The sequence below is a fragment of the Arvicola amphibius genome, chromosome 1 (genome assembly GCF_903992535.2).
Source record: "Arvicola amphibius chromosome 1, mArvAmp1.2, whole genome shotgun sequence".
Taxonomy (NCBI): domain Eukaryota; kingdom Metazoa; phylum Chordata; class Mammalia; order Rodentia; family Cricetidae; genus Arvicola; species Arvicola amphibius.
In genome coordinates, this window is record NC_052047.1 from 101,564,047 (window position 1) to 101,577,213 (window position 13,167).

At 48.7% G+C, this 13,167-nt stretch overlaps 1 protein-coding gene across 1 annotated transcript in view; it reads right to left on the reverse strand.

The window, feature by feature from the left end:
- Positions 1-399: 399 nt before the first annotated feature.
- Myo1f (myosin IF) overlaps positions 400-13,167 on the reverse strand; it is a 47,297-nt gene continuing 34,529 nt past the window's right edge. Inside the window, exons 20-28 of the mRNA XM_038328891.1 lie at positions 10,597-10,711; positions 10,340-10,509; positions 6,515-6,660; positions 5,999-6,145; positions 5,702-5,850; positions 5,212-5,295; positions 3,199-3,394; positions 2,930-3,099; positions 400-872 (exon numbers count right to left, since the gene is read on the reverse strand). Coding sequence (XP_038184819.1) covers positions 796-872; positions 2,930-3,099; positions 3,199-3,394; positions 5,212-5,295; positions 5,702-5,850; positions 5,999-6,145; positions 6,515-6,660; positions 10,340-10,509; positions 10,597-10,711 — 1,254 coding nt within the window. The 3' untranslated portion in view covers positions 400-795. The remainder of the gene's footprint in view (positions 873-2,929; positions 3,100-3,198; positions 3,395-5,211; positions 5,296-5,701; positions 5,851-5,998; positions 6,146-6,514; positions 6,661-10,339; positions 10,510-10,596; positions 10,712-13,167) is intronic.

A 13,167-nucleotide genomic window follows, 5' to 3' on the forward strand; every position in this document is an offset into this window, starting at 1 on the left:
CACTCAAAGGCTGAGACTTTCCACAGTAAAGTGTTGGGATTAACTAAAGACAGACCCCTCAGCCAGGCGGTGGTGGCGCACGCCTTTAATCCCAGCAGTTAGGAGGCAGAGGCAGGTGGATCTCTGTGAGTTCGAGACCAGCCTGGTCTACAGGACAGGCTCTAAAGCTGCAGAGAAACTATGTCTCAAAAAACCAAAAAAAAAAAAAAAAAATCAACTGTATAGTCAAGGCTGACGCTGCTCTCTTGGTCTCCCTGTCCCCGTCTCTTGAGTACTGAGATCACAGTCATGCACCACCAATTTTATGTGGTCCTGATGAAACCCAGGGCCTCATATTGAGAAGCAAGCACTCTACCAACTAAGCCACATCCCCAGCCCCAGAACTCAGGAATTTTCTCCTTGTTTTTACCTGACGTGTTTATTTGCCTCAGTGATGAGAGAAAGGTGGAGAGCCCGACTGTCAAAGTCCCCTAACCCCGGACTGTGCACAGCACAGCACTTGGCTCTCAGGGAAGGACATGATCCATTTCATACACACAAGGCAGTTGGGAGGTAGGTTCTTCAGCGAATCCTATCGGACACACGATGAAATAGAGACTTGGACAGCGATTCAACCCATGGGAGGCCAGCACCAGGCATGGGGTGTGACAGTGGTGATCCTCCACACACAGGGCCCTGACTGGGCTGGAGGCCACAGGCCTGAGCATTCTGGCCAGTGCAGCCAGGGAAATCAAAGCTCCCACTGGCAGGGCTTGGCTCCCTGGCAGGCAAGCAGGCAGACTGGTAGGTGGATAGTCAGATCTTCTCCACATAGTTTCCTGGGAAGAGACCTTCCTGGCCATGGAGTCGGCCCTTCCACCAGCCAGAGGGATCTGTGGGAGAGACAAGCTTGAGATGCCCAGTGCACCCTGGGGAAAGCAAGCATGCTTTCTCTGTTTCTATCTTATAATCATCTTGGATATTTTGTTTGCTTTGGAGACATGGTATTGTATGGTTCTGCCTGTCTGCAAACATACTATGCATAGGGCTAGAGAGATGGCTTAGTGGAGAAGTACTTGTCATGCATGAGTGAGGACCTGAGTTTCTTAGAACCCATGAAAGCTGGATGCAGTGGTACATGACACATCTGTTATTCCATGTTTCTCTATGGTGCAACGGGAGGTAGAGACAGAAGAATCCCTGGAAACACTTGGGTCAGCTAGCATATACTGTAGCGAGCAACAAAAGACGCTGTCTCAAACAAGGACTGACATTTTAAGTTGCCCTCTGACCTCTATGTGTAGACCATGACAGGTGTGTACCTTCATAAAACACTAGAATGCACATATGTTCGCCTACACACATACACATAGATGCACACATACAGACATGTGTCGGTGCACACATGCTCAAAGATACACACATATAAACCCGAAGACATGTGTGCACTATGTTGCTAAGGTTGACCTTGGACTCCTTATGCCCCTGCCTCTGTCCCCTGAGGACTGTGATTATACCCACAAGCTATCACACTCACTTCTGTTTTGTTTGGAGACTGGTTCTGTCTCCCCGAGCAGCCCAGCTTGACTTTATACTCTCCATCCTCAGTTTCTGAAGTTCTTGGACTATATGTATGTGACATTATGAACGGCTATCAGCCTTTGGATCTGGAGGGAGGGCTTTGGGGATTGAATCCAGGGCTTTGTACATGCTAGGCAAATGTTCTGCTGCTGAGAAGCTTACTGATTGAGCCATATCCTTGGCAGCCCGACTTCCCTCTCTCTCTTGCCCTTCCATCCTCTCCTTCGCCCCCCCCCACTGAGAAACCCAGCATCTCCTGTACATGAGGGAAGTTCTGTGCCACTGATTTGCACTCAACAATCTCTGCCATGCGCTCGACAATCTCCTTCTTAAGACGCCTCCCTTCAAACCCCAGATGTAGTTAGGAATAACCAGGTCCCCATGATATCCAGGAGGCCCTGCTATCTACTTCTGAAGTGTTTCTGGGGTTACCCCAGGGGATGAAGGTAGGACTTGGGCAGGGCCATCCTGACTCGGCTTCCTTCCTACTTAACAAGGACTTGTAAAGTCAGTTGTTACTGACAAAAATAAGCCTACACCCTGATGTGGTGGTGCTTTCCTGTCACCTCAGCACACAGAAGGCCGAGGGGGGGCCGTCCTTAGGAAGTTCAAAGGCATCATAGCATGACCTTGTCTCAAAATAACATAAAATAATAAAAAGGCTTAGGCATGAGTTGTGATAAAATGAGGCTGCAGCCCTGGGTGCTTTAGGAGGTGACATTCAGAGACCAGGTTATCCAGGCTGTGCACCTCTGGGAGGCTATGAGCTTGATACCCAGTCCGCTTGTTTCCTTATTTTTGTAAGTGTGCACCACTGTGCTCGGCTTTACATTTTTTAAATTACACTTTCTTCTTCCATAATGTGTACGCATGGTATGGTTGTATGTTTTTGCATGTGTGTGGTGCCCATGTATGGGGGGTGTGCATGTGGAGACACTACGTCATCATTCCCCACTGCTCATCCACCGTATTCACGAAGGCAGAATCTCTCAGAAAGAACCAGAGCTCAATGGTGTGGTTAGGCTTGCCAGCCAGCTTGCTCTGGGGATTCTGGAAATCAGAACTCTGATCCTCATGTTTTCAAGACAAGAGCCTTAACCACAGAGCCGTCTCTCCAGCCTGTGTGTGTGTGTGTGTGTGTGTGTGTGTGTGTGTGTGTAGGTAAGAGTTCATTCTCTCTGTCCACTGTGAGAGTCCTAGGGATAGAACTCAGATCATTAGGTTTGGTGGCAATAGTCTTCACCTACTGGACCATCTCAATGGCCCTTGTTCCTGCTTTTTGCATGTATGGGAAGGCTATGTGTAGCTGCCTCACTATGTCAAGGTTCTGAACACTCCCCACTCTCCACCTCTACCCTGGAATACAAACCTTCCATGAGGATCTCAATTACTTCATTCACATTGAAGCTCAGCTCATCCACATCTTGGCCTATGTATTGGTACAGTGCCCGGCATCTTGGGCCATGGATTCGTGGTTGGGGCTTGGGCCGGCCCACACCTGGCACAGGTCTCTGCCCTATGCTTCGCTTCCTTTGCATGCTGCAGGAGACAGTGTGGGTTCCATCACAGCCCCAGATAGATACTCCTCTATCCCTTAACCACCTCCTGGGGCTGTGCCCTCCACCCATCCCCACCTACCCTGCCACACCCTGGTCAGGCACATTGAGGAATTCTGTGTTGTGCTCTGAAGGTGGCCGTGCCCGGGGACGTCTGCTGGCTCCTAGGGTTGAGGATGGAGGGCCCCGGGGAGGTCTCTGGGAACTCCTTCCAGATGCGATCTCCAGAGGTAGGGGCCCCGCCCGGGAAGAAGGTGGTACCCCATTTCGATTCATGCCTATGGTGGAAACAAAGATAGAGATACCTGTCATGAGTGGCTGTGAACATTTGTGGAGTTGGTGCTAAAATCTGAGCCTGAATGGTAGACCTGTGTCTGAGGGCCAGGAGTGGTGATGCTCGCTTTTAACCCCAGCACCTGGGGAGGAAGAGGCAGGTGGTCCTACCAACCAGGACCACATAGAGTGTTCCTGTCTCAAAAACAAAAACATGGTGATGCCTTTAACCCAGCACTCAGGAGGCAGAGGCAGGTAGACCTTTGTAAGTTCCCGGACTACACATCAAGATCCTTTCTCAAAAACAAAAAAACAGGAGGGCTGGAGAGATGGCTCAGAGGTTAAGAGCACTGTCTGCTCTTCCAAAGGTCCTGAGTTCAATTCCCAGCAACCACATGGTGGCTCACAACCATCTGTAATGGGGTCTGGTGTCCTCTTCTGGCCTGCAGGCATACACACAGACAGAATATTGCATACATAATAAATAAATAAATAAATATTAAAAAAAGAGAAAAACAAAAACAGGAGCCCAGGGTAGTAGTGCACACCTTTAATCCCAGCACTCAGGAGGCAGAGGCAGGTTAATCTCTAAGGTCAAGGTCAAGGCCAGCCTGGTCTACCAGCCTGGTCTACAGAGTGAGTTCCAGGACAGGCAGGGCTACACAGAGAAACCCTGCCTCAATAAACCAAAAGCAAACCAAACAAAAAACAGAAAGAAAAACCAAACCACCAAAACAAACAAAAGAAACAAGAAAAGAACAGAGTCTGAATGAGGGACCCTGGAGGTAGGAGGATCTACAGGGAGCTTTACAAGATGCTTGGGTACCCGTAGAAGGGCTCTTGTGAGTGGCTTTATATATTGCTAGTGTATGTGTGGGGTGCATGCCACGGTACACACTTGAAGACTTGGGAGTTTCTTTCTTTCTTCCTTTTCCTTCTCCCTCACTTTTTCCTACTCCCCTCCAAGGCGTTTCTTCTCTCTAACTCTTCCTCCTCCTCACCTCCCACCTCTCCCTTCTCCTTTGATTTATGGTTTCACTGTGTAGCCTTGGCTGGCCTGGCACTGGCTGTGTAGACCAAACTGGCCTTGAACTTTCAGAGCTCCACCTGCCTTTGCCTCCTGAGTCCTGGAATTAGTGTTCACCACCACACCCAGCCAAATCTTTTTTCTTTCTTTTCCTCTCTCTCTCTCTCTCTCTCTCTCTCTCTCTCTCTCTCTCTCTCTCTCTCTCTCTCTCTCTCCTTTCTTTCCTTTCTATGTTCTATCTATCTATCTATCTATCTATCTATCTATCTATCTATCTATCTATCTATCTATCTATGCATCTTTTTTGGGAGGGAGGTTTCAGTAGCTATAGAGCCAGTCCTGTAGACCAGGCTGGCCTCAAACTCAGACAGAGATCTTCCTGCCTCTGCCTCCCACATGCTGGTGTTAAAGTGGTATAAAAGTGGTGGTGTGCACCACCACTTCCCGGCTCTCCTATATGTTTTTGAGACAGGGTCTCAACCTTCCTGTGCAGTTGACAAACCCAGATTTATATGTCTTTCTGCATGCTAAGCAAGCATACTACCTCTAGGGTGTAAGTAATGTGGGGATTTGGATGCCAAGTCTAAGTAAAGGTCTAGAGGTAAGAATAAATATGATGAGTTGGCTAAATTAAACGTAGTTTACAGGCTAGGATTGTGCCGGATGGTGGGAGAGCTCAGATCTTAGAAGTATTCCCGATTATGCCTCTTGCAGATGGGAGAGCTATAGTGAGTTGAGTCACTGTTGTTAGGTTCTGACGTCCACAAAAGGCAGCGTAAGTCACTAAGTCCTCACCTCTGGGGGGCCCAGGAGCTGCTCCAGTAGGGGCCTGCGCTGACCGTCGAGGTCTTCCCTGGGCTAACCCCTTCCGTGTAGGCTCTGAAAAGAGAAAGACAGCAGAGACAGATTTGACCACGCCTCTGCTCATACTCATCGGTTCTCCCACGTTAGTTGCTGGTAGAGATTCCCACCCTTTCTGAACCTTCCCCTCACCCTCCTTATTCTTTGAGCTCTCTCACTTCAGGACATGCCCCACCATCTGTTGATAGCTTAGGGTTGCTTCTATGGCCGCGACCCTTCACGTTTCCTCTCAGTGGTCATTTTCCTAAGGCGGGTTATCTTCCTCTATACCTTGGCCCTTGAGACCTTGGCCTCTCTAGACCAGCCTAACTAGCTCCACCCCCACAAAGTTGACTGGTCTTCATCAACCACGCCCAAAAGAGCCTCGCCCCCACGATGTCCACCTCTGCTTCCCGATGTCCACCTCTGCTTCCCGCGGACTTACTGGTGCTCTTAGGCAGACCGTCCCCAATGCTGATAGTGAGAGCTCGGCCCCCAGCTTTGAGCATAGCCAAGTCACCTATCCCGCGGGAGAAGGTGACGTTGCGGGTACTGCCTCCGCCCCAGCCTTCCTTCTTCACCCGGAACTGTAGTCTAGGGGAGAGAAGGGAATTTTGGGGCGCCAGCTAGGGTTCCTCTTCCACACCCAACCCGTGCCAGGGTCCCTGCGGTAGGTAGGGGGCACCGCACATAGACCAGGTAGAGAGTGGTGCTCAAATTGCCTGTGGGTTAAGGAGCATACGTGTCGCTGAAGGTGAGGGGCAGGGGCCTGCGCGCTGCCTCTTCAAAGCGCTTGCACAGAAGGCTGACGAATTCGGTCTTGAAGATACTTTCTAAGAAACTGTCGGCAGCCTCTTCTTGAAGGATGAAGAAGTCATCCTGTCTGGTGCTGGCGGAGAGGCAGGAGAGCGCAGAGTGAGGGTACAGGAAAACATGTGGGGTCCAATCTCTGAGGATCAAATTGGGGGAAGGGAGAAGGAAGAGCCCCAGAGGTGGTAATTGGGAAGGACCAAGGTCAGATAGAAAGAGGAACAGAAATTGTCTCCACACAAAGATCATGAAAGTAGGGTCGGACCTGAGTTACATCCCCTGAGGCCCACATGGTGGAATGCATTTCTACCGACTTCCCCTCACTGTGCTGGGCTGTGTGCCCATCTCCCCAAATAAAAGTGTAATTAAATAGTTTGTTGAAGATCCTGAAAGCAGGGGTAAGTGAATGTGACAGGAAGGGGCAAGAGAGCTAGGGACTTGGCCTTACCTGAGGGACACCCCTCGAAGGGCCTGGATCTCCAATTTCTTCTTCAGGACTTCACGAACCAGACCCTTCTCTGGTCCCTTTTTGACCTTCTCTCTCCCAATCACGTACACGCACTTGGGGGTCAGGATCAAGTCCCGTTTGATGGGCTGTGGAAAGGCAAAGCCGGAGGCTGATGGCTGGGCCCCAGGGCCTGGGCAGTCTGATGTCAGACGACCAACTCTAGACAAGGGTGGGGCTTGCAGGGGAGGTGACTGGGAAATCCCTCCAAGCGCAGGTGTGTGAGCTGCTAAATCATGTAAGAAATAGAATAAAAGTGAGGGCATATTGGTTAGGGATGTCTGAAGCAGTCCACAGGCACAGGATATAGGAAACACCCTGATGGATGTGGCTGGCCTCTGGGTATGACATGACTGTTGCCCTCTCTGCAACAGCATATACTTTCCAGAGACTTGCACAAGATTGGGCCCATTAACTTTTGGTGAGGAAGTCTTGAGGCCATGGGTCCTGAGGATTTGTAGACAGTTAATGGCTGCTAGGAGGGACTCGTGTAGCCCATCCCTCCTTGAAGATCTATAGGCAGTTCATGTGTTCTGGGGGAGAATGAGAGGCATCCTCTGGTGGTATAGCCAATTCTAAGTTGCTCATGCTTTTCTAAGTAACCAATCCTTTAGCCACGTTCCTGAAAATAACCTGGATTAAACTTCTTGTACCACCAAGCTATACCTTAATGGAATCATTTCTGTGATCTGTTGTTGACTGACCTCTCTGGGGTGAACAGATGTTGGTTAGCGGCTCTAGGAAAAGGCTGCAAAGCTGCATGCATGTGTGTAGATTTGTGCTGGGAATGGAATCCTTCGTGCATGCTAAGCGCACACTCTGTCACGGAGCCACACACCCTCAGCCCAGCTTATGTAAAGCTATGGATTGCTCAGGGGAGTATATACAACTTACGGGGCAAATAGGAGTATATAGCCTAAGTGACACACTTGTAATCCTGGTGCTCAGGAGTCTAAGGCAGGAGGATTGCAAGTTCTAGGCCAACCACACGAGTCTATGAATGTGTATAGGAAGGCAGGTATGTGCCCAAACACTGTCCAAAGAATGACATATGATGAGCAGTGACTGTGAAAGAGGCTCCAGCAAAATAGGCAAAGGGTCTTTTGCCTCAGGTGCATGCTTATTTTTGGTGCCTCCTGTGACAAACATTTTTATTAATTTATAAGACATGTTCATTCTGGTTGGATGTCAGAACATATCTCTAGAACCCAGTCTGGTCAGTGTACCCAGAATCTGGATATGGCCTTCTGCCTTGCTTTTGTGCTTTCCCAGAGACATCTCTTGTATGCACCAGGCAACTGTGGTTAAATTGATCTGTTCCGGGGAAGTCCTGGGAAAGGGCAGCTCTGTTAAGATTTACTATGTGCTTACTGATATTTAGGTACATGTTTTTCTGATCATGCTTTTCTGAGCTCAAATAACTGGTGTAGGAGGTTCTTCTGTTTGTGTGTTGCTTTCATTGGTTGAATAAAGAGACTGCCTTGGCCTTTTGATAGGGCAGCCCTTAGGTGGGCAGAGTAGAGAGAACAGAATGTTGGGAAGAAGGGAAGTGTGGCAGATGCCATGAATCTCTGGCCTGAGACAGACGTAGGTTAGAATCTTGCCGGTAAGCCACGACCTCGTGGTGATATTCAGATTATTAGAAATGGGTTAAACTAATATGGGAGAGTTAGCCAATAAGAGGCTAGAAATAATGGGCCAGGCAGTAATTTAATTAATACAATTTCCATGTAATTATTTTGGGTGTAAGCAGGACGTGGCCTGCTCCTCCTCCATACTACAAATAACCTTCGTTGGATCATTACTTTCTTTGTTCCATTCTTGTATAAGAGTGCACTGAAACTGAAGTCAGGATGTCTACAGTATCAGACTGCCCTATTCTTTGAGGTCCTCAGATTCCAGGTCCAGCCGACAAGAACTGCACCAATCAGCCCAAAAATTCAACAATACGGCTAGTTATATTTTATTCTAACAGTTATTTATTTTGTATGTGTCTGTGCATGTGTGGACATGTAAATGACATGGCATGGAGGTCAGAGGACAACCTGTGGAAGTCAGTTCTTTCCCTCTGCCAACTTGGTTCTAGGAACTGAACTCAGGTCTCAAAATTGGCAGCAAGTACCTTTATCTGCTGTGCTGTCTTGCTGGTCCCTGAGGGTTGGTTTTGTCAACTTAGCACAATCTAGAGTCAAGGGATTCTCTAGAATAGGTTGGCATGTGGGGACATCTGTGGGAAATTATCTTGATTACATTAATGAGGTGGGAAGACTATTTCATGAGCTGTGCCTCAGGCTGAGTGAAAAGGAGCAAGCCAGCTACCTTCATGCATGCTTCAATCATTGATTTCTGCTCTTGCTGTGGATGTAACCAGCTGCTTAAGGTTCCTGCTTTGATTCTCCCATGCTGAGAGACTGTAGTCTGGAACTGTGAACCAAATAAATCCTTTCTTCCATACGTTGCTTTTATCAGAGTCTTTTATTGAGTAACAAATCTAAGAAAGCAGGTGTGGTGGTTTGAAAGAAAATGGTCCCCAAAGGGAGTGGCACTATTAGGAGGTGTGGCCTTTTGGAGTAGGTGTGGCCTTGTTGGAGGAAGTGTGTCACCGTGGGGGTGGGCTTTGAGGTCTCCTACACTCAAACTACTTCCAGTGTCACAGACCATTTCTTGTTGCCTTCTGATCAAGATGTAGCCAACACCATGTCTCCTGCACACCGCCATGCTCCCTGCCATGATGATAATGGACTGAACCTCTAAAACTGTGAGCCACCCCAATTCAATGTTTTTTTTATAAGCATTGCCATGGCCATGGTGTCTCTTCACAGCAGTAGAAACCCTAACAGAGACAGCAAGCGCGAGCATGTCTTATGGAAGAGGATCAGCTAGACCCAGGTGTGATGGGCGGGCACAGGCTACATGCCATGTCTAGAGGAGATGGAGGTGTCCTTGTGTGGTGGGCGGCCACAGGCTACATGCCATGTGTAGCTGTGCGTGTCTGGAAGAGATTTTTCTACATTAGGTTATTCAATCATGAAAATTAATTTGGTCATGATTTCTGGGACAGTCAGGCATGTGCCTGTGGACAAGGATCCCTTGGCTTGGTGAGAGTGTTTGTATGGACAGGGGCATCAGAGTCCAGGGACAGGTGTGTCTCAGCCAAATGAGGGAAGAGGACCTGTGGAATGGGCTTCTGGGCAAGGTGAAGGATAGCTGGATAGGTAGTCTGGGCTACACAGGGACAGGTTTGATAGACGGCTCTATTATCGGCTGTGGGAGTGCGGGTGGGTGTGATAGTGCCACATATAGTGTCTCCCTCCCCCTTGGGGTTTCACATAGCTCAGGCTGACCTGGAACACACTATATAGAAGAGGATGACCTTGAAATCCTGAACCTTCCAAGAGCTGGGATTATAGACATTTGCTACCATACCTGGTTTGTGTTGTACTGAGGATAGAACCCAGGGTTCATGCTAAGCAAGTACTCTGCCAGCCCCATGAAGTCATGTTTGATGGACAGCAGTATTCACTACAGTGGAGGGTTTACTTGTGGATAGGTGTGTCTGAGCCTGGTGGGAGCATGTCTCTGAGGAAAGATGTCTGGAAGCTAGGTGGACAGGGCATCTGGATCCCATGGGCAGTGTGTTTCTGGTATGGGTGCGAGGCAGAGGCACAGCCTCTGATGAGAACACCCACTCAGGTCTTACCTTGAAACGGCGGTCATACTTGGTGACTGAGTCACTGCCTCTGATGAGAACACCCACTCAGGTCTTACCTTGAAACGGCGGTCATACTTGGTGACTGAGTCAGCAAAGTCCACTCGTTCCCTTTTGGCTAGGAACTGGCGCAACTCAGGCCGCTCCTCCAGCCCCAGATAGTCCCCGACAAAATTCCGGTTAATGCTGTTTCGCCTGCGTTCCTTCTTGTTCAGTAGGATGTTGGAAGCTGCGAAGACACATGTGTGGTTGAAAGTCATGGCCTCTCTTTACTTCTCCTGCCCACAGACCGAGCCTCCTAATGGAGGCTCCTCACCTTCTTCCCGCATCTCCTCATACTTTCGGACTGCTACGTGGCGCCGCCAGGCTTTCTGGATGGTACGGGCGAAGCCATCAAACTTTCTCTCTCGCATTTCTTCCAGGAGGAAAAGCTGGACAGGAGGGAGGGAGGGGTGTTGGGGCCTGGCCTCTCCCAAGTCCCTGAGTCCCCACAGAAGCCTCACACTTGCTATGCAGCTGAGGATAACTGCCTTTACCTCTGAAGTGCTGGGAGGACAGGCATGCACCATCACATCTGGTTTAAGGGTTGCCAGGGATGAAGCCCAGGACTTTGTGCATTCTAGGGAAGCACTCTATCAACTGAGTCCCATTTTCCCCATCCTCTTCATGACTGTACCCAGAAGTCCTTCCCACTTGGGGGCTCACACCCCTCTGCATTAAATTAGAACAGGAGTGCTGTGCTAGACAGACATGGCAGGGCAGACATGGCAGGGCAGTTAAGAGCACCTACTGCTCCTGCAGAAGAGCCAGATTCAGTTCCTAGCACCCACGTCAGGCAGCACACAGCCCCCTGCGACTCTAGCTGCATGGGATCCAACATCTCTTCTAGCCTCTGTGAGCACCCATACATGCATAGTATTCTCTCTCTCTCTCTCTCTCTCTCTCTCTCTCTCTCTCTCTCTGTGTGCGTGTGTGCATGTGCCCATGCACGCCTTTGGAAGCCAGGGGTTGATGCTGGGTGTCTTCTATTTCTCTCCAGCTTATTTAATTTTTAAATTATTATTTTAGTGTGTATATGCTTGTCTGCATGTACAGTATGTGCACGCAGTGCCCTCCGAGGCCAGAAGAGGCATCAAATCATCTGGAGCTGGAGTTACAGATAACTGTAACTCACCATGCAGTTGCTGGGAATTGAACCTGGGTCCTCTGGAGGAGTAACCAGTGCTCTTAACTGCTGAGCCACCTCTCCAGTCCTCTACCTTAGTTTTTGAGGCAAGGTCTTTCTCTGAACCTGGGACTTGCGGATCGGCTAGCTGGCCAGTGATCCCATACCACTCCCGTTTCCAGCACCAGCATTACAGGTGCGCCTCCCCAAGCCTGGCCCTTTAACATGAATTCTGAGGACTAAGCTCAGGCTTCCATGGCAGGCACTTTACTAACTATGTCGTTTCTCCAGCCTGGGAAGTACCGTTGAGAGCAAAACTGGACTCTGCTTTTTAAAAAATAATTAGGTCCTATGGAAAGAGGTTAGTGGACAAAATATTTGTGTCCAAGCCTGAAGACTCTGTAAAACACTTCCCACCCAACAAGAGTGAAATTCAAATCAACGGTCAGGTGACTAGCTCAGTGGTGGCATGTGTGGTTAGCGTGGGGAGGCCCTGGGTTTTATCCCAGCACCACACACACCTATCTGGACAAAGACTGATTTCTGTAATTGCATTTAACTTGTTTTTGTTTTCATAAAACACAGTCTTTCTACATTCTTATCCCTTTTTCTTTTTAAAGGCTTTATTTTTTTTTGTTTTGTTTTGTTTTGGTTTGGTTTTTTGAGACAAAGTTTCCCTGTAGCTTTGGAATCTGACCTAGAACTAGCTCTGTAGACCAGGCTAGCCTCAAACTCACAGAGATCCGCCTGCCTCTGCCTCCCAAGTGCTAGGATTAAAGGCGTGCACCACCACCACCCGGCCTCCTTTAAAGTTTTAAGGTTACATTTATTTGTGAGAGTGTGTGTATGTGTCTGTGTGTTGCTGTGATGAACTCGTAGCAGCCAAATGACAACTTCTGGGAGTCAGTTCTCGCCTTTCACCATGTGGGTACCAGCGATCAAATTCTGATGTCAAGCTTGGCAAGAGGCTTAATCCTCTGAGACATATCAGCACCCAGTGTAGTGTGAAGCGGCGGGGCTGCGTCCCGCCACCCGGCCGCCGGCTAGCTTTACACCCGAAATAATTACACGGAAACTGTATTCTTCTAAACACTGCCTGGCCCATAGTTTCAGCCTCTTATTGGTTAATTCTCACATCTTCCTTTAACCCATATTTAGTAATCTGGGTAGCAGCACGAGGTGTGGCTTACCAGGAGAGATCTTAACCTGCGTCCATCTCGGAGAGGAGCAGCATGGAGACTCCCTATGGAGACTGCCTGAAGCGTCTCCCCAACTCTACTTCCTTGTTCCCACAATTCTGTTCTGTCTACTCCACCTACCTAATTTTCTGTCTCTTAAAGGGCCAAGGCAGTTTTCTTTATTAATTAACCAATGAAAGAAACATAGACAGATAACTCTCCTCCATCAACCCAGCCTTTTCTTTTAGCCATTTTTATCTACTCTTGTTTTTCTTTTTAAAAGATGTCTTTCTTTTTGTTTGTTTTTTGAGGCAGGGTCTCTCTGTGTAGCCCTGGCTGTCCTGGAACTCACTCTGTAGAGCAGGCTGGCCTCGGATTTACAGAGAGTCTCCTGCCTCTGCCTCCTGAGTGCTGAGATTAAAGGTGCGCACCACCCCACCCGGCTTATTTATTTTTAAATTTAAAGATTTGTTTATTTTTTATTTTATATCTATGGGTGTTTTGCCCACATGATTGTCTGTGACTGTCTGTGTATCACGAGCAT